General features: G+C 43.4%; 1 protein-coding gene across 4 annotated transcripts; it reads right to left on the reverse strand.

The window, feature by feature from the left end:
- Positions 1–457: 457 nt before the first annotated feature.
- On the reverse strand, positions 458–20421 carry LOC118392452 (transcription factor ETV6-like). Of its 4 annotated transcripts, none has more exons than XM_035784457.2 (8): positions 20038–20421; positions 18293–18422; positions 5414–5578; positions 4113–4247; positions 1617–2192; positions 1338–1480; positions 1128–1228; positions 458–999 (listed from the first exon to the last, which is right to left on the reverse strand). In XM_035784457.2, the coding sequence occupies exons 1-8, from the start codon at positions 20068–20070 to the stop codon at positions 897–899; spliced, it is 1386 nt and encodes a 461-aa protein (XP_035640350.1). In that variant the 5' UTR covers positions 20071–20421; the 3' UTR covers positions 458–896. The 4 variants fall into 4 exon arrangements, with proteins under 4 accessions (XP_035640350.1, XP_035640349.1, XP_035640351.1 ...); XM_035784456.2 differs by having other exon boundaries at positions 18293–18425; XM_035784458.2 differs by lacking the exon at positions 20038–20421 and adding an exon at positions 19879–20031 and having other exon boundaries at positions 18293–18425.
- Positions 20422–21224: the final 803 nt, after the last annotated feature.

A 21224-nucleotide genomic window follows, 5' to 3' on the forward strand; every position in this document is an offset into this window, starting at 1 on the left:
TATATATATATATATATATATTTCCACACTATGGAGGTTGGAATAATACTGTGAAATTGTGAATGAGAAATTGCTCTTTGCCAAGAAGTAATTTTGACCATTATAATTTTAAACAAAATCACAATTGTTAGAAAACGATTTGATATTGAGATAAAAATGGCTGCACTGGACCTTTGATTCCTTGTGAACTTCAGCAGAGCTGGACTTGGACTACAGTGCAGTGAACTATGTTGGTTTTACAGTCAGAAGTGGTGCAGCATTGCCACCATGTGGATTGTTTCAGAATAAGTTCCAAACTTCACGTTGGCAGTAAAAAAAAAAAGAAATGTTTAAAAAAATAAAAATCACCAAACATTTAGCCTACATATCACTTCATTCAATCGTTTCAGGAATGATTGCTAGACTTAGGCGTCAAGCAATAAGGTCAGATGCATTTTTAAGAGATCAGCCATACAAATTGATCAAAAAGATTTATTCTGTGGTGAAAACGTTCCAGCTACACACCCCCTCCCATTAGTTGCACAAATTGCAACATTTTCTTATACTTAATGCACACATGGGGAAGAAAAATCAACAATGTATGACATGACAAGCATGAAATGATTTGATTTGCTGTGGCAGTTCAGGGAAAAGGAATGTCTTATGAGATATACTTTTCACCAGGTCCTTTGAACTCCTTGCATTAAGACAGAAAACAACTGATAAGATTTGTCTGGAAAGAAAATCTTCTAATGTTTTAAAAGGCAGAGAGACGTCACCATCAAGTTCCTCTGAGTTTTGGATAGAGTGAATGTCCGGGCGCTCTTGGTTTGAAACGATTGTTCGAGCAGCTTTCTGAAAGGCATCAGCGGCTGTAGTAGTTCATCACTTTTAGTGGACTCCATTTCCCAGAGGCCTCAGCATTCCTCTTTGATGTAGATTTGATCGTCTGTGTCCGACTCTATGTGCTCCAGCCTGTCAGTTTGTCCACTCATAATCTCATCTGGGGTTTTCATGAACCTGAACCACACATACACAGTGGTTAATCATTAGTTTAATCATTAGTTAACTCAAACTGGACAAGTGTATATACATTTTGTTTTTATTACTTCAAATAAATATTGGGTTTTAACTAAACCCTACCATACCTGAATAAGAGTCTCTGTCCTGGCTCTTTCCTGATAATGTTCAGTTTGTAGTAGTGTCTCAGTGCTCGTGACATCTTCTCGTACGTCATATTGGTCCTGTTCTGTTACAACCAATAGAACAAGATAGAATGTTAACACAGAACTTTAAGAAAACCAGCACTGCGGGAAAATGCCTTTTCCAATCAAACACTGTGGGGTGTAGTTCGTTACCTTGTGGTTCCCCCACAGGCGAGCCAGGCCGTTGGGGTCCATGATGCGGAAGACTTTGGTCTCTGTGTCCTCCCAGCGGATGTAGTTCTCGTACCGGCTGTCTGAGAGGAGCTGGTAGACGTAGTCCCACAGCAGCCTGCAGTCTGGGAACACAAACACGTCAGAGGTGACACATTTCAGACAGTACCTGTTAACTTCAACTTTAGCCACACTTCCTCCAGAGTTGGTTGAAGCCGTGAACACCACCCTCTAAGATTAACCTTCAGGAGCGTTAGTTACCTGCTATCCGTCCAATGGGCATTGCCTGTTCCTCTGGTGGTGAGACGGGCACAATGACGTGGTGGTTCCTGTAGAGCGCCTCCTCCTGCTGATGTAGAGCGTGCTGCTGGTGGTGGGCCAGTGCCAGCTGGATGTGGCCCTTCCCCTCACGCCCATTTTCATGGGGGGCCTGAAGTGGTGGCCCACCACGACCGTGCCTGAAGTCTCCAGCGACACCTCCTCTCCCTGGGCTAAGCAGCAGGGGGTGCATGATGGCGCTGGGCATGAGCTGGATGACACGGGGGGGGGCAGCGTCCTGGCACCCGGGGCTGCCTGGGCAGGGGGCTTCGCGGGGCGTGGCACAGCGGCCGTTAGGGGCAGCAGGGGACACCGACAGAGTGTACAAGTCCTCGGGCAGGTGGTGGTTGCTGTCGGGCAGCTGGGAGGACGTCTGGAGGTGGTCCTCGGCACCAGGACGTGGGTAGTTGGGGTCCAGGGGGGAGAGGCGGGGAGGCGAGCGGGAGCGGTGTCGGAGCTCAATGGTGGGTGGGTGCTGGGGTTGGGGCTCTGTACCACGTGGTGTTCGCCGTACCGTTTCTGCATAAAGGGGAAAGGAGGATACCTAGTCAGTTGTACAACTGAATGCCTTCAACTAAAATGTGTCTTCCGCATTTAACCTAACCCCCCAAATCGACATCCACGGTGCTTTGGGAACTGTGGGTTAACTACCTTGCTCAGGGGCAGAATGACAGATTTTTACCTTGTCAGCTCGGGGATTCGATCCAGCACCCTTTCGGTTACTGGCCCAACGCTCTAACCGCTAGGCTACCTGCAGCCCCTAGGATATGTTTCCAACATATTTACATGATGTCCAGTAGATGTCACTACACACATTTACAAACTTCATCATGTCTCAATGTATGTGGGTGGTGGATTATTAGTGATTGGTTTGGACTGCCCTCTACTGGGTAGAATATTACAACATGTTGAGTACACATTTACTTAGTGTTAACATGTGAATAGCTAGTATGCTTTGCCTCTAAGCAAGAAAGAAATATCTTTGCTTCTGCATACCAAAACTGGCATACCGAACAACAAGGAAGTCCTGAGCATCTGAATCATCTAACCCAATCACTTCCCCTATAAAACATGTAGAGATGAGGAACTGTAGATAATCAACTCCTAGACCAAAGGTTGTTTAAATAGAAGCATTTCCTTGTGGAGCAGGTTTCAATGTCAACACCTCTCCACTCTTCTCCCATTTCATTCTAACCATTCCAGTGAAAGGAGTCCAAAGTGTAGCACAAAGAAGGTGAAGTTCTTCCTCTTTTCAGGTGGATAGTAAAAAGAGACTTAAACACCTCTCTCTCTCGAGAGAGAGTCTAGAGTAGACCATTGCACCACTTGTTACTTTTGTCAGATTCACTTAAAGCATATTTGCGATGCTTTCTTGCAATTGTATTGCTACATGACCAACTGATTTTATCTGATCATGTGTAATTAAATACTTGAATTGAAGCAACTGTATAAGATTGTTGAGTAACTCCTGTGAAACAGAAGTCAGATCAGTTGGGTTCTTCAGGGGAAATTACTCACGACAAATTCCCCGAGGCAAGAACAGAATTGTGAAATCCTTCTGGCAGAAAAGTTGGATGAATAAACAAAATAATATTGTCAGGAAAGTGACGCAATGGTAATGCGTTCAATATTCCACTCCATAATGGGCCTCAAATGTTGTCTTTCCCCCCCATGGGCTAATAAGTTGATTTCATATTGGTCTGAGAAATGCTTTCCAATTGGACTGGCTCTCTAAGATCATGTTCCAATAATGAACAGCCATCCTAAGGATATTGAACTCAATGCCACTGCACCCCCCCCACATTCAATGCTCTCCTGTAATCACCTCTCTCTATTCTTCCTTTTTATTTATTTATCTGTGATTTTACCAGGTAAGTTGACTGAGAACACATTCTCATTTGCAGCAACGACCTGGGGAATAGTTACAGGGGAGAGGAGGGGGGATGAATGAGCCAATTGTAAACTGGGGATTATTAGGTGACCGTGATGGTTTGATGGCCAGATTGGGAATTTAGCCACTCTTATGATAAGTGCCATGGGATCTTTAATGACCGCAGAGAGTCAATACACCCGTTTAACGTCCCATCTGAAAGACGGCACCCTACACAGGGCATTGTCCCCAATCACTGGCCTGGGGCATTGGGATATTTTTTAGACCAGAGGAAAGAGTGCCTCCTACTGGCCCTCCAACACCACTTCCAGCAGCATCTGGTCTCCCATCCAGGGACTGACCAGGACTGACCCTGCTTAGCAAGCCAGCAGTGGTATGCAGGGTGGTATGCTGCTTACTTCAGTAAGTGTGATCTCAAGAACATCATCAGGCTGGTGTTCAGTAGGGAGAGTGAAATGTAATGTATAACCTGAACTTGTCTGAACACAGATTTACATATGCCATTACAAAGCCTTTTGCTACAGTGTGCCCTAATGAACATCACTGACCTTCCAGTTTGTGGTGCTGGAGAGCTCCCTCTGGCAGAGGGTGGAAGGAGTTGCCGGGGAAGTAGGCGGAGGGGTAGGAGGCGTGCGGCTTCCTCTGCTTCAGGATGTGCTGCAGCAGCTCGTACAGGACGTCCCCTGCAGGATACACAGGTCAGTGGTTAGAGGTCAGATGTTAGCGTATGAGCCCCTCCAATGGTGCACCCCATAGACAGGGCAGCAGCTGTCAGTCAATGTCATCACAAGGATCAGGCTCCGACCAGAGATCTTTACTGGAGTTTAAAAACATGGTCTGGACCAAACAGATGGTAAATGAGGCCAACAGACCAAGACAAGAGTCATAGTGTTGCTAATGAGTCAGCCTGCCAAGAGGCAGTTCAAGACTTGATATTATTGCCTGGCAACTTCCATACCTCATCTGTTCTCCTACAAAGCAGCCTATTTGAGGTGGTCATGGACGTGACAGAATCCTAATGGCAAGTCTAGTCGTAAACCAACCATGTGACTCACTTTGTAGCACCTCCAAGATTCCTGTGCTAAGGCACGGTTGATTGTGTCAAGACAATATGAACAAAAGCCTGTAGTATCTTCTACAACAGAGATGGCATTAGCATAACATGGTTTATGCTCAATGTGTAAAAAAAATGGCATTATTAAGCCACCCTGAAAGATTTAACTTGCTACCTGTATATGAAGGGCTCAGAGAGTATTTCCCTCAAAGAGAATCAATAGAATGGAGGGAGTTTTTTTCACTTCAATTTGCGAGGCTTCCCGTCAGATCATCAAGGAAATAGTTCTCATATAGGAAGTGAAGACGCCACAGGCACACACTCTTGCACACATAAACCCCTTTCAGTTCTCACTTTCTGGCCCTGCTGTTTAACACGGCACTGCAGGGGAAATTCCTGGTGTTAGCAGGTGACGGTTGAGTTTGGTTTGCACTTCCTGATCGGCCGTTTACCCAACCAGTCTCCTACTGCCTGCCCCCAACAACAAAGACAGACCGCAACGCCACTAAGGAAGCTGCTGAGTCACCTGATATTGCTCTTCCGCTTGCTTTCTTCCAGCTAAGCAGATCCATCAACATATTTGACAAATATAGGCTAAAGGTCTATCAAAAGACACTCATTGTATGCTCTTGACACATGGCCATTATCTTAGGTCAGTGTGCCATTTCTCCAAAGTCATTCCCCCTTCAAAATGCATTATTGTTAAACATGAGCATGTTGTTAGAAAAAAATGTGTTCTAATAACATAGCAACCGTTTGAATTAATAAGGGCAGAGGCGTGGGAGGTGGGCGTACCGGAGTGGGGCGACCGGTAGCGGAAGTCCTCCTTGGTGAGAAGGAGCAGGGCCTTGCCGTTCATCTGGAAACTGCCACTGGTGTTGGGACGCAGGGCAAACTCCCTCTCGGCCCAGCGCAACCATTGGCCCACGTCCTCCCTGCTCCAGAACACCGGCTGCAGGCCTGGGGGTGGAGGGAGCGAGGGGGGAGAAATGAGAAGAAAGTGTTGGGAAGGAGGGAGACCAGGGGAAGTAAAAGGAAGGAGAAAAGGGAGAGAGGGAGGAAGGAGACAGAGGTGGCAGCAAAAAGGGAAATGAGGGAAGGAGATCAAAGTAAGAGGGATTGATTCGAAGATTAGCGGAGAGGGGGGGAGAGAAGGGGGGAGGGTATGAGGGGAGATAAGCAGAGTGCAGGAGTGGAGGAGGTGTCGAATAAGAGTTAACTTCAGTCAGGCGTACTCACATACAGTATGTTCATTTCATATTTGCTTCTTGTTTGTCAGTACTTTTGAGTTAACCTTGGTAGATTGCAAAGGAAAACCTGTGGCTTTTCTCAGTCAGTCTAAAAGGTAGATTAGTCTAATACACATGTATTTATACACTAACACATAGTGGATAAATGGCAAGGACACACTGAGGAATACCAAAGGAAACAGCTCTGACGTTTTTCACCCTGCAGGCTCTGAAATATTTATTTCACTGCCGTGGGAACTTACGAGAGCGAAACATCTGCACTGATGGATCGCCCAAACGCATTAGTGACTGACTGCAATGAGCAACAGCCCAGGAATCAACACTCACCACAAATGTGTGTCCGACACCATTACTTGGAAAATTATAAACTTGTTCCTTGTAACCTAAACAATAACAATGTGGTTGATTCAAACCTGGAGGTACATTCAATTCATTCATTTAGGAAACTGACATAAAAAGTTTTTTTTTAAATAACTTTACATTTTTCGTTCAACCCACACATGGACAATACAATAGTATTCAAAGAGAAAACAATGGTGTGGGTGAGTGCGGGAATCAGAGAGCAGTGGATGTCTAGAAAGTAAACCGCATGTAATTCATATCAGCTAGAAAGCCTTACAATGGGTTTATACGGCATATGAGTGAAGTCGTATTGTTTTTCCAGTCTTGCTCATCGTATTGCAATTGAGAGTACTAGATGTTTAGCACATAAATCATTGACAGAAAAGTCATTGTTGTTTGTCAGGAACTGTTTCTTTGTCTGTAGCAGGAGGGTATCTCTCCAGGAACAGCATTGGAGAGCCTTGATCTAGATGACTTCATTGGGTACTGGGTGGCCTATATTTACATTCATACTAGGCTCTAACCTTTAACCTGTGAACAGATTTACAGTATCGCTGTGCTTCACCTCACACACACACACACCAAACCACCAGAGCAGCATCCATCACGCGTACACCAGACAAAGGGCAGCAGTTTCTACGTCTCACTTATCACCAGGCCTCAAACACTTCCTCTTGGAATGGGACAGCTGTTATCTTTGGCCAGCGGCGCGCGCAATGTCACTGTCACAGGAGTAATCGGAACCCGTGCGCGGTTTCAGAGCGATCGCTCCCCCCCCACCCGTCAAACAAAGGACGTTTTATACAGGGAACAATCAATATAAAAAGAAACGGCTCGTAGACTGCCAGTTTCCCATTTCCCTTCCATATTCAGATAGAGAGAAGAGACATTGGCAGGGCTTGTGGTAGACTTGTGAAGGGAAGTTAATCTAGAATATAGCGGATGAACATAACTATATAGCCAGTGAAGAACCTGATGTGTAATGGAATGTTTTATGTGGCCCATTCCATCACTACAAAGGGTCTACTTACATAGTCTCCACAAACAGTCAAGCCAGAACCAGTCTGTGAAAAATACTACAGATTGTCACAGGGGCCATGCATCTGGTTGAGCTGGATTTTCAATCAGGGGCCAATTGGCCCCCGATGGGTCACATATGACAAGTAAAGAGTCCTGTTATGAGTAAAGGTGTAAATCTTACAACAGTTGGATACCGGTGTTCAAGAATAACATGAAGACTACAGCCCATTGTATGTCGGGATTTTAGAATGTCCCAATGAAATGTGTTTTCATATCCTTTCAACTAGATTTATTTTTCTAATGGCAGCTCTAGATTTTAGATTGAACAACCGAACAATGCCATTGACTGCCATGGTGAGAACAAACACCATCAGTAAGTTACCGGTAGCACCTAACAAGAGAACAGATCTAATTACCATATGCTTAGCATCCACCAGCTGTGTCGCCTACGGGTGACCCCTTAATCACGTGACCTTAGTGATGCGTACAGCATGCAGGGAGGACCTGGTTGTGAGGTCACTGCAGTGGTATGTTCTCTCCCGGGCTGGATTGAGAGAGGGGAAAGAGAGAGCAAAAGAGGGAAGGCACAACACTGCCAAAACTCCTCTGAGATCCGGCCTGCCGGACCAAGCCATCTGCACAGGGCCCAGCGGAGGAAGGAGTGGGGGAGGGAGGCCCAAACAAACGTGTCCCACAACGCACTTGGGCAGGAAGCGATCCAGCATGGGCTCCGTTTCAGCACAGGAAACTTCCTGCGGTAAGGTTAGGGAGCAACGCTGTGAGGTTTATCAACAGTCAGCAGCAAAGTAGAGAGCAGAGAGAGAAAAAAGGATAGAGCAGGGAGGGGAGGAGAGAGATAGTGATGGGAACCAGAAACAATAACGGAGAAGTGGTAGAAAAAAGAAGACCAACAGGAAGAGAAACGGATATTAAGAGTCAGCAGACACACACACACACACAGAGAGACAAGCTGAGGCAGCCAGAAAAAGAGCAGGAGGAAAGAGAGTGGCCGTGCCTCTTTGATTAGCCCTACATCTTACTCTGTCCCTCACAGGCTCAGAGAAGTTGCCCTTTTTGCCCAATCCTGTTCACATTTCAGTTGTGTAAGAACCTGCAGATTTATTGTTTCAGTGTTCATGACCAAATCAATTTCAGCCCCCGCTCTCGTTTCACCATCCGTGTCTTTGTTGGACACCATCTCGGGTTTCTGGTGTGCAGCGTGTTTGTGTATGGGATGAAACACTCCAGAACACAACCGGCGAATCCACCCGAAAGGCCCTTGACTAAACCATGGGCTACTAATCCTCTCTGATGACACATAATTTTCACTCTGTGGATTTGCAGGCCCCCGCACGCGCACACACACACACACACACACACAGTGATGCACGCTGTTGCCGGGGCAACTCGTAAGCGCATGGGATGAATGAAGGAGAGGAACGGATGAGATCACTGGTATCTTGTTTCGTTGTTACCCTCCACAACCCCCCAACCTCTTTTACTCCTCTCTCGGCAAAACAGAACATTCAGGGGAAATATGGGTCCATTGTGTAGACCGCTAAAGGTCTGACCGGTAGTGTGTGTACAGTTTTACCTGGAATGAATAACAAAATATGTTTTGTACATGTTGTACTGTAAATGCTATAGAAGTTTGCAAATGCTTTTGACAGCTCAGGACGTTGGTCAAAACATCAAGTACGTTTCCTCTCTCTAGTCATTCACCTCTTGAATGAGAGGCGGATATTGCTCTTTCATTCTTGATTGAAAATAGCTTTTCATCATGCAGAGTCGGAGGAAAAGGGAGGCCTTTTGACCTTGTGAGTCAGACATGGAGGGTGACACCTTACACATTTCCCCTACTCACACCCTCTCTTCTCTCACTCTCCCTGCTTCTGTCCTTCACTTCATACCCTCCTCTCTTTCTCTCGCTCCAGGTCAATATGCAAACAACATACTTCACCTCATCAGAAACTGTGTTCCAAATGCAGCCAGATTGGACTTCATCCAGTCAAAACAAGCGTAAAAACAGGTGACCAATCAAACGCTCGGTTATTGGGCAGGAAGTTGCGCAACCTGTTTGATAGTATGTTGCACATTGGGGGCAAGCTGGCTCATGTACTGTATTTTGTTTTCAATAGGTTCCCGCCTTCACTGATTCTATTTATGCTTTTTTTTATGAGAGAAGGCCAACCCTCTTTTAGAAAATGCAGCAACGAGTAGTACTGTACTAATGCTGTACCTCATAAGCTACACTTGTGAATCTTAAAATGCACACCTACCAGCTACCATGCTTTCCTTCTCTTTGGGTAAACAGACCACTGAACATGTACGTGCTAGATAGAGGTTATTGTTCAAACAGACCAAACAGGGCCAGCTATGCCCTTGAATGTTTCAACTGACTGCTTTTTAAAATCTTATTGTGGACACTGGTTCTCAAATGTGAGCTTAGAGCCATAGAATAACAACCAAGAAATTAGAATAAATACAATGTTTCACGTTAACAGACGCTTACAGGATTGAAGGTCACACACACATACAGTTGAAGTCAGAAGTTTACATACACTTAGGTTGGAGTCATTGAAACTTGTTTTTTAACCACTCCACAAATGTCTTGTTAACAAACTATAGTTTTGGCAAGTCGGTTAGGACATCTACTTTGTGCATGACACAAGTAATTTTTTCCAACAATTGTTTACTGACAGATTATTTCACTGTATCACAATTCCAGTGGGTCAGAAGTTTATATACATCAAGTTGACTGTGTGTTTCAACAGCTTGGAAAATTCCAGAAAATAATGTCATGGCTTTAGAAGCTTCTGATAGGCTAATTTACATCATTTGAGTCAATTGGAGGTGTACATGTGGATGTATTTCAAGGCCTACCTTCAAACTCAGTTCCTCTTTGCTTGACATCATGGGAAAATCTAAAGAAATCAGCCAAGACCTCAGAAAAAAAATGTAGACCTCCACAAGTCTGGTTCATCCTTGGGAGCAATTTTCAAATGCCTGAAGGTACCACATTCATCTGTACAAATAGTACGCAAGTATAAACACCATGGGGCCACGCAGCCGTCATACCGCTCAGGAAGGAGACACGTTCTGTCTCCTAGAGATTAACGTACTTTGGTGCGAAAAGTGCAAATCAATCCCAGAACAACAGCAAAGGACCTTGTGAAGATGCTGGAGGAAACGGGTACAAAGGTATCTATATCCACAGTAAAACGAGTCCTATATCGACATAACCTGAAAGGCCACTCAGCAATGAAGAAGCCACTGCTCCAAAACCGCCATAAAAAAAGCCAGACTACGGTTTCCAACTGCACATGGGGACAAAGATCGTGCTTTTGAGAAATGTCCTCTGGTCTGATGAAACAAAAATAGAACTGTTTGGCCGTAAATGACCCTCGTTATGTTTGGAGGAAGAAGGGGGAGGCTTGCAAGCCGAAGAACACCATCCCAACCGTGAAGCACGGGGGTGGCAGCATCATGTTGTGGAGGTGCTTTGCTGCAGGAGGGACTGGTGCACTTCACAAAATAGATGACATCATGAGGTAGGAATATTATGTGGATATATTGAAGCAACCAACATCTCAAGACATCAGTCAGGAAGTTAAAGCTTGGTTGCAAATGGGTCTTCCAAATGGACAATGACCCCAAGCATACTTCCAAAGTTGTGGCAAAATGGCTTAAGGACAACAAAGTAGACGTCGACCAATTCATCGGAATGGCTGATTAATTAGGGCATTTTTCAAGTTTTCATAACAATCGGTAATCGGCATTTTTTGACACCGATCATGGCCGATTACATTGCACTCCACGAGGAGACTGCGTGGCAGGCTGACTATCTGTTATGCCAGTGCAGCAAGGAGCCACGGTAAGGTGCTAGCTAGCATTAAAATTATCTTATAAAAAAACAATCTTAACATAATCACTAGTTAACTACACATGGTTGATGATATTACTAGTTTATCTAGCTTGTCCTGCGTTGCATATAATCAATGCGGTGCCTATTAATGCATCATTGAATCACAACCTACTTCGCCAAACGGGTGATTTAACAAGCGCATTCGCAAAAAAAAGCACAGTCGTTGCACCAATGTGTACCTAATCATAAACATCAATGTGTACCTAATCATAAACATCAATGTGTACCTAATCATAAACATCAATGTGTACCTAACCATAAACATCAATGTATACCTAATCATAAACATCAATGTGTACCTAATCATAAACATCAATGTGTACCTAACCATGAACATCAATGTGTACCTAATCATAAACATCAATATGTACCTAATCATAAACATCAATGTGTACCTAATCATAAACATCAATGTGTACCTAACCATAAACATCAATGTGTACCTAACCATAAACATCAATGTGTACCTAACCATAAACATCAATGCCTTTCTTAAAATCAATACACAAGTATATATTTTAAACCTGCATATTTAGTTAATATTGCCCGCTAACATGAATTTATTTTAACTAGGGAAATTGTCACTTCTCTTGTGTTCTGTGCAAGCAGAGTCAGGGTATATGTAGCAGTTTGGGCCGCCTGGATCGTTGCGAACTGTGTGAAGACCATTTCTTCCTAACAAAGACCGTAATTAAATTGACCAGAATTGTACAGAATTATGACATAACATTGAAGGTTGTGCAATGTAACAGCAATATTTAGACTTAGGGATGCCACCCGTTAGATAAAATACGGAATGGTTCCGTATTTCACTGAAAGAATAAACGGTTGGTTTTCGAAATGATAGTTTACAGATTTGACCATATTAATGACCGAAGGCTCGTATTTCTGTGTGTTATTATATTATAATTAAATCTATGATTTGATAGAGCAGTCTGACAGTGGTAGGCACCAGCAGGCTCATAAGCATTCATTCAAACAGCACTTTCCTGCATTTGCCAGCAGCTCTTCGCTGTGCTTCAAGCATTGCGCTGTTTAGGACTTCATCAACTCCCGAGATTAGACTGGCAATACTAAAGTACCTATTAGAACATCCAATAGTCAAAGGTATATGAAATACAAATGGTATAGAGAGAAATAGTCCTATAATAACTACAACCTAAACTTCTAACCTGGGAATATTGAAAACTCATGTTAAAAAGGAACCACCAGCTTTCATATGTTCTGAGCAAGGAACTTAAAACGTTGACTTTGTTGTAGAGGTTAAAAAGCTAAGGTATTGGAGTGACCATCACAAAGCCCTGACCTCAATCCTATAGAAAATTTGTGGGCAGAACTGAAAAAGCGTGTGCGAGCAAGGAGGCCTACAAACCTGACTCAGTTACACCAGCTCTGTCAGGAGGAATGGGCCAAAATTCACCCAACTTATTGTGGGAAGCTTGTGGAAGGCTCCCCGAAACATTTGACTCAAGTCAAACAATTTAAAGGCAATGCTACCAAATACTAATTGAGTATGTAAACTTCTGGGAATGCGATGAAAGAAATAAAAGCTGAAATAAATCACTCTACTATTATTCTGACATTTCACATTCTTAAAATAAAGTGGTGATCCTAACTGACCTCAGACAGGGAATTGTTACGAAGATTAAATGTCAGGAATTGTGAAAAACTGAGTTTAAATGCATTTGGCTAAGGTGTATGTAAACTTCCAACTTCAACTGTATGTATGTATGCATGCATGTATGTATACACACATGCATGCATACATACAATGCTGCATACAAAATTATACAGATGTAATAGGAACATACATCAGCCCAGCTAGAGGTTTCAGAGATGTTCAAGTGAATAGATGTTCTCAGTTTGATCTCATTGTTCAATCCAGAACTATTCTGTATTATACCACAATGTCATGGAAATTAGCATGTCATCTATGCTAATGAAATCTGCAGTAGACTCTTCATTTAAAAAAGGTCAACTGCCCCTTAGGCCGTTTAAAACCAAAGTTGGTTATATGTGGCATCGATATGAGTTTGAAACATGAATTCTAGGGTCAAAAATATCTACAATGTGTAAATACGATAATTTTGGTCATAAAATCAGTCTCATCCAAAACAGTGTTCTGTAAAATAGTTTGTTGCGACTTACTGGGGGGGTTGGGTATGGATTACAATCATCATGGCTACTAACACAAGAGAAGCAGCTGTACTGATTGCGCTCCATCAGCTGCACGCGCTCTATCCAATCATAGCAGCCAGAACCTCCAGACAGTGAAACAGATCTGCCCATTACACAGCGCCTCTTGACTTGTTTACATAAGACGACTGATTCGCCAATGTTACATTGAAATAACCCTTGACCCTAAGCCCTCTATGGAGTGGCCATTTCCTGATGTTTGATAGTGTCAATCACTCAAGTCAGCCACTTTTTTCGGCAAAATGAGTATTGAGATCAGAGACCACTTTTCAATATTCTGAAACCCACCTTGTGTCCCCCAGCGACCTGTTTTGTAACACGATTCCCTATTAAACACTGCCAGGCAGACTCACATTCTGGTAATAGACACTGAGAAAGTAAAAAATATATATTTTTAAAAAAATAACAGCACCAAAGCACACAACTCTCCACTGACTTGATAAGCAGTCTAGCTTCCACTTGCTAGCTTCCACTTGCTAGCTTCATTGACAAACACAGAGTTAGCAAGTGATTTTGTACACTGATAAACAGTGTGTTGCTTGTGCTTTCTTTACAATAATTTGACAGCTTGCAGATGATATTGTAAAGATATTGTTCTCAGAAATCAGTCCTGAGCGCGGAGTCAAACTTTCCCGGCTCGATAGACTGTATGCAGTGCACAGACTAGTTTTTCATGCAAATGTTTTTACTTAAGAATTACTGCACCAAACACCTTAGCTAGATGCTAGATGTAAAATTGCGTGACTAAGACCTCTGCAAAACCGTCTAAATTAATTAACATTTTGATGAAGTGGTTGTTGTTGCAACAGTGACTCAGGAGGGACAAACACCTGCCAAGGTACAATAGACCCATTTCTGTGTTGCAAACATTGCCTCACGAGGGCGATACACACAAGTTGGTGGAAGAACACTGGGGAGTTCTTATAGAACGCCAGCAAAAAAAGCCTCTATATTTACATGTTGCTTTTGATGGAATTTCACACTACTTTTGGATTATAATTGGATTAAGGCTCATATGATTGTTTGTCATCATCACAAATCAACTGCATTTTACTTTTTTTTTTTAAACACTTCAACAAGTAAAATGGCTCTTTGGCTAGCTTTTGCTACAGACTATGTCAATGAGCGTTAGCATTCTAGCTAACAAATGCGGCATCCAAAATACTTATTTTGCAAAGATCACAACCAAATATAATCTTAGCGACTGTTCAAGCTATAATCAAAACGTCATTGTAAGTGTATGAGAACCACAAAAAGTTATTTTGTTTAGAAGTAATAAAATCTAAATCTAGGCTGTTGAATGGGCACAGATGGCAATGGCTTTCTTACTGCAGCCAAGAGCCCCGTGCATCTGTCAGTGTGTCGTGTACTGGTAAGGGTCTATATACAAACATAACACACCCACATCAAACCACACCCCGAAGACAACTCTGGTTTGGCTTCAGTCATGGTCTCCATTGAGCAACCGTCAAAACAAAGCCAAAGGAAGTGCAGTCGCCCTTTAAAAGGGAGAATGGGTAGCATCCTCAACATAGCGATGTCTTTTAAGCATCAGTCTGTCTGGTGGGCTCAGTTTGCTCCCTGTCGGGTTTGGGGTGGGGAACTATGACCCCCTTCCTTCCATGATGGCATGTGGAGTGTTTCATACAGGAAGAGAAGGGGCTTCTCTCCACTTGGCTGTTGGCATGTGAGAACAGTTTCCCCTTTCAGAGGGAGAAAAGGGAACGAAGGGGGGAAAAACAACATTTATTCAGGAAGCGCAGTCTGCCCACTCAGGAAATTCCTGAGGATGAGAACGGCTTCCAGGGGCAGGAAATTTCCCCTCTGAAAGGCACTGGGGTATACATAGTCACACACACACACACACACACACACACACACCCTTTGTATGTACTGCACCATTGATATGCACGCAAACATCTTTACACATACAGAAAGACTCCACAAACGAATATGCAGGCACACTGTACAATTACTCACAGAGTGACATGCGGACACACACACACACACCAACATGCCTGTGCACAAAGACATTCTCACACACAGTCACACTCTCAGCCACACACACAGTAGAACCCCAGCTGTGAGCAAAGCAAACACAATCTATTGAGAAAGGTTTACAAAGAAAAACAGCAGCAAGCCAAGTTTCCAAGAAGAGGCTTCATTCTCAGTTACCCAGCAAGTGATTTCTCATGCTCAATAAGCTTCCATGTTCAATGTAAACTGTACTCTCCATACACATTCCCATAGACACTCACTCCCTATTCTTTGAACTTGTCCCTTTGCACAGGTGTCTCAATGTTACATCCCCATCAGTGCCCACCCGACTCGCTGTGACGTCAGTAAATAGCGTGAATCCCTGACTGCAGTGAGCCTGAATGACTCTGCTGCGCTTCTTAGTGTCTGCTCGGTGGGTGACCTTGAGGCTGACACATCACAAGACAATTAAGTAAACACGATTAATGGAATGGAATTGTGAGTTGAAAAGTCATCCACTTCACTCAAGTGCTGACATCTAGTGCAACCAAACAGTAGAATTAATAGTGTTTTACAGCTGAGCTTATTTTCTTTTCATTTGCATGTTCTATAGTTCAACAATGAGACAACTAACAGAAAGGAAATTGGGAGGATTAACGTGAAAATCCGCCAATGTGATGGAGAAATGTAACTAACTTCACCACTTCAAGAACATTCACACAGGGAGAGGCAAACCTCTCCCATTCAGAGTGGGGTGGTTTCTAACACTCCTGGCTAAAAGGGTTCAAAAGAAAAGAAGCCTTCTTTGAGTGTGGGGAGAAGGCTGCAACTCTCACCCTGATCTAATCCACTTCCTCCTCAGGAAATAGACAAGGCGGATTTCTGCCCACAGTGCAATCCCCCCTTTCATTCTTTCTTTCTCCCTGGACAAATTGCCTTTGAATGTGAATGTGGACGGTTTGTCTCTCGCAGTATGTGTGCCAGTTGGATCCAGCTGTGTGATGTGTTCGGAAGGGGAGCAAACGTGTTACAAGTTGTCTAAAAGATCATTGTCAGGAAGAGTGATGGCTTTGAGCCAAAGAAGGTTCCAATAAGAAGTTTGGGTACTGTAGGTGAAGGGTAGTTTATATATTCAACAGAGTTAAAGACATGTAGAAGAGAGGGAAATCTTGCATAATCAAAAGATTCAAACAAAAAGTTGAATCGAATCTCACAGTCCAGCAGACCACATTCACCACGCCCAGATAAACGGCCCTAACAGACAACCTCAGACCAAAACAGACATGTTAAACGTTCTTCCTTTTTCTATGACAATACAAAAGGGGAAGTGGAAATGGGGAATTTCCTCTATATGGTCCACATGCATAGACACTACAGGTCATTTCTTTTAGATATTGAGATTACCACAAAGTGTGTTAATATACTGGTCTAATTTATGAGTACTGCACCATATCTTTGCCAAACACACATCAACAAACCGCCAATATTTAGGTCAATTACCCTCAAAAGTTCCCACAACAACTCATTGGCACATACTGGTATAATTAACGTGGTTTCCACATAGTTTTAATGAAATTGCGTTGAACCAACGTGGAATAGACGTTTAATTGACGGCTGTGCCCAGTGGGAAGATTTATATCCAAACTCACTGAAGAACTACAAAGATGAATCTCTCAAGTCCTAAAAGTCATACATGTTAAAAGGTGCCTGGTTAAATATGAATAGTTTTTCACACAGAGCAGGCCCAGTGACTCTACGACTCTATAAACACCCAGTCTATATCCTGGCCGTGATCCAACCCCGCCTGTTGTTTTATTGGGTCAGGCAGTGGCCGGTTGAGACCTGCCGTCAGCTCCACCAGACAGCACACGGTTGTCATGTTCCCTTTTCTCCTCGTCCCTCTTGATTCCTCTCTTTTTTGAGGCCCTTGGTGATTTTACTGGTCTTAAGAATAGGTAAAAAAATAAAATAAAAAACATGGTTTCGACCAATGCTCTCACTTTTCCAACCATGTCAGATCAGTAAACACCTCAAATCGAAGTTTATTTGTCACGTGCACAGGATACAGCGGGTGTAAATGATACAGTGAAATGCTTACATGCCGCTCTTCCTCATCAGTGCAGAATAATGTAAAGTAGCAAAGTAAATCAATATACGCATCTGCCCTCTCGATACAAATCAAATCCTCTCTTCACCTTACCTCAAATTTACAGTCATCTCCCTACTTTCCTTCTTGTCCGCCCTGTCCTATTCTATCCTGTAATACCTCACTCTCTCTCCCTAATTCTAGACTCTCCCCAGCCCAGCCCATCTCCTACTTCCTCTCTTCTCCTACCTTTACATGTTATACTCCTCCATTACACTGGGCTATTATTCTGTGCTGTTCGCTATCCTCTTGTACTGAGCTATGTTGTGTTGTGTGCTGTCCTTTAGTACCCTGAGGTGTTTTTGTACTGAACCCTGCTGTACTGCCGTGTACTGAGTTGTGTTGGCTGTCACTGTCCTGCTGTGTTCTACTGTGTAGTGTTCCAGTACAGTGACTCTGCTATGGTCCAGGAAAGACGTCTTGTGTTGGTCCTTGACCCTGGGTCTGCTGCACCTCAGAGGAGGGACACATGAGTAGGTCTGTCTGTCCACATGGGGAGAATGATGCCCGTTGGCGTCATGACGTGACATGCAAGTAGCTAAAGTAAATCATGGCTTTCAATCTGCCATTTTCTGAGGTCAAAAGCTCTCAAAACAAATGTTTATGGAATAAGGGAAATGCAGGCTGAAAACACCATTTTTGTTTTGTTGATTATGACTGTCATGTATTCATTCTCTGTGTGTGCCTGTCATGAGTTGTGTGTGTGTGTGTGTGTGTGTGTGTGTGTGTGTGTGTGTGTGTGTGTGTGTGTGTGTGTGTGTGTGTGTGTGTGTGTGTGTGTGTGTGTGTGTGTGTGTGTATGTTTGTGTGTGACTCACGCAGGTGCACGGGCAGCCTGGCAGGCTCATCCTCCATTCGGCTGGCTGGCCTGGCTGTGGGAGCATGGACGGGGGAGGAAGTGGAGTTTGGCAGGGGGCTCGCGGAGGAAGGACTGAATGAGCTCCTCTCCTGCTATGAATAGATACACAGAGACACAAAGCATGCCTTAGTTACAAACCTCCCCGAAAACCATCTTTAAATCCAAACAGCCTGAGAATCACCACGCCGAGAAACTATAACACCATTTAAAGAGATTCTTTATCTACGGGATAAAGGTACCTACACATAGCCAATCTTTTTATTCATAAAAAGGTCAATGCAGACAGTCACTAAACAGGAGGTTGAACTTACTGATATTTGTGCACATTTACTTATACAAAATGTAACCCGTCAACACGACAATATATGCATGTGCTGTTGTGTACAACGATATTCTAACATCATTATTTTGCCTCTTTCTACTCTGTACCTTCTATAGACAGCAACAGTTAACAGGTGAGTATGTATGGGCCAATCAGTGCTGCTGAATATGATGTTTATAGGCTTGTTTGCCAACAGCAACATCTTATAACATGGATTGGTGATTCATCCAACCAGTCAATCTAAAATGGCTAGTTCCTATTAGCTTACTGTACTAGGAACTCACTGTGGCATATGTAGCAATGAGCTTTTAATCTCATTTTATTATGCAGACCGCCCTACTCTTCAAGAATACTTTGTGTTTTCAGTAGCCTATAGCCAACAGTAACACACTATATCAAGTCTTACTTTTAAGAGATTTTGCATTTGTACAGCCCAGATTTGACAAGGTTGTGTACGGTCAAAAAGGGGTGCAGGTACAGATAGGGCCAAGAAGGGAGCAAGAGACTGAGTTTCCTACATTATCTCTGCAAAACATTATCATTCCAAAATATCTTTAGGCCTACTCGTTTAGGCTGCATCCCAACAATACCAAATGGTTTCCTTGTCACTTGAAAATTTGAAGATCCATCTTTAGACCATTATTGTAATGTAATAACATGATAAACAGCATGCATTTTTGCACTGGAACTGTTTTACATATTTTAGGCCTACATATTTCAGGTTTACATATACAAAATGTATTGTATAGAAAATGAGTTACCTGTGTGTATGCTATATAATAGTGACAGATACATGTATGTTCCCATTAATAGTTTCAACCGGTAACATTAATTGTAGGCTAATATGATCCATAAGGATAGTAACATTTCTGGTGGTTTTAAAACAAGACATATGGCGCGTTCAAAACAACTGGGAACTCGAAAATCTCCGACTTTAGCGCGTTCAGGACAACTGTTAACTCGGGAAAAAAACGAGCTCCGACTGGGAAAAAAATCGTTTCAATGGTCATCCAACTCGGAATTCCAAGTCGGAGACGCGGGCTTCTTTCTACAGCTCCGACCTGAAGATCACTGACGTCATGATTTGACCTCGTTTTTTCACCCGAGTTCCCAGTTTTCTTGAAAGCACCAATAGCCTATGAAAATGAACGTCGTGACGAAAAACGTTTATCTCAGGTGTGCTGCGAAGTCGGTAAACTTGCGCACAGCATGGATGGACTTACCATGCGCTGATATAGTCTACAACAGAGCGGCGAAACGTTCCCCTCAGCAACAGATGATTATAGACACATACGATGCAGTTGTCAACAACACGACTGCGTCAAGCGCATCTCACCCCGGGGTCCTAGAACTTGATTCTGCTTTATAAAATCAACAAATACCTTGGTTATGATCTGCGATGGGGATTCTGACATGTCTCGCTAAATTCAGGAAGTTCTCCTCTTCCCACTTTCCTTTTCCCGTTCTCCTCTTTGAAATAAACCAGAAAGAAAACACCCACACCCGACTCCCTGACTTGGAGGGTTACGGGCCACGTAATAAATACGTTTAAGGTTTGTTATCAATCCATTATATGACCATGTTCATCATAAACGCGTGAAAGTTCTTTGTTTTCTGTTGGTGCTGTGCTCTACATTTCGGCGACGCGTTGGTTAATTCTCTTCCTGGAAGACTGGACTAAAAGGCGGACATCTCCGTGGTGCTGCTCATTGACTTGGATGTGTAAACGGCGAAATGACGTGAATTCCCAGCATTGAGCCCAGCCCCCTTGTTGCAGAGGGTTTGATTGCAGCCTAGATAAAAAGGCGTTCCTTGTGCAGAATTATCTTATTGGCTTCCCGAGTTTCGTAGGGGTTTCTTATTGGGGAGAAAGATCTCCAAATTGTTCATTGCTAGAAAGAGACGCCTACGAGATCCAGGGAGCCAATTAAATAATAATATTCAAGAAACACACTTAAGTCTACCCTGCAGCCAGACTCCTCTGTAGCCACTACTCTCTTAAAGGGATACCCCATATCTGGATATTGCAGATTATATTTATACAGGGAAGAGCGAGTGTCAGCATGTCTTCGCATCACCCTTGTACTTGAGTGGTTGGTTGTCTAGGTCTTAAATGAAAGGAAAAAACTCAAACCTGCAGACACTCGGCCCTCGGTGGAATGAGTTTGGAATGAGATGTCCATTCATTGCCATCAAAAGTGGGCCCAATAAAAATGTAAATTAGTGGCCCAGGGGCCACATAGGCCCCTCAAACGAAACTCGGGACCTTGAAGCCAGTTCCACTGGATGTTTAAATTGTTCCTCTCTAATCGGGGACTGATTTAATTATCTTCCTGAAAGACTGGACTAAAAGTTGGACATCTCTGTGGTGCTGCTCATTGACTTTGATGTGTAAACGGCGAAATTAGGTGAATTTCCAGCATTGAGTCCGGCCCCCTTGTTGCACAGGCCTAGTGTTGTGACCTAGTGGTTAGAGCGTTGGGCCAGTAACCAAAAGGTTGCTGGATCAAATCCATGAGCTGACAAGGTAAAATCTGCTATTCTGCCCCTGAACAAGACACTGTTCTCC

This window comes from Oncorhynchus keta, chromosome 13 (genome assembly GCF_023373465.1).
Source record: "Oncorhynchus keta strain PuntledgeMale-10-30-2019 chromosome 13, Oket_V2, whole genome shotgun sequence".
NCBI lineage: Eukaryota > Metazoa > Chordata > Actinopteri > Salmoniformes > Salmonidae > Oncorhynchus > Oncorhynchus keta.

Excerpts from the sequence above, each read along its gene's own strand:
- LOC118392452 (XM_035784456.2), bottom strand. The coding sequence starts at position 20,070 with ATGTCAGAATCCCCATCGCAGATCATAACCAAG. Across the intron at positions 18,426-20,037 it reads CATCGCAGATCATAACCAAG|CAGGAGAGGAGCTCATTCAG; the intron begins GTATTTGTTGAT and ends ATCTATTCATAG. Across the intron at positions 1,481-1,616 it reads GCCCATTGGACGGATAGCAG|ACTGCAGGCTGCTGTGGGAC; the intron begins GTAACTAACGCT and ends TTGTGTTCCCAG.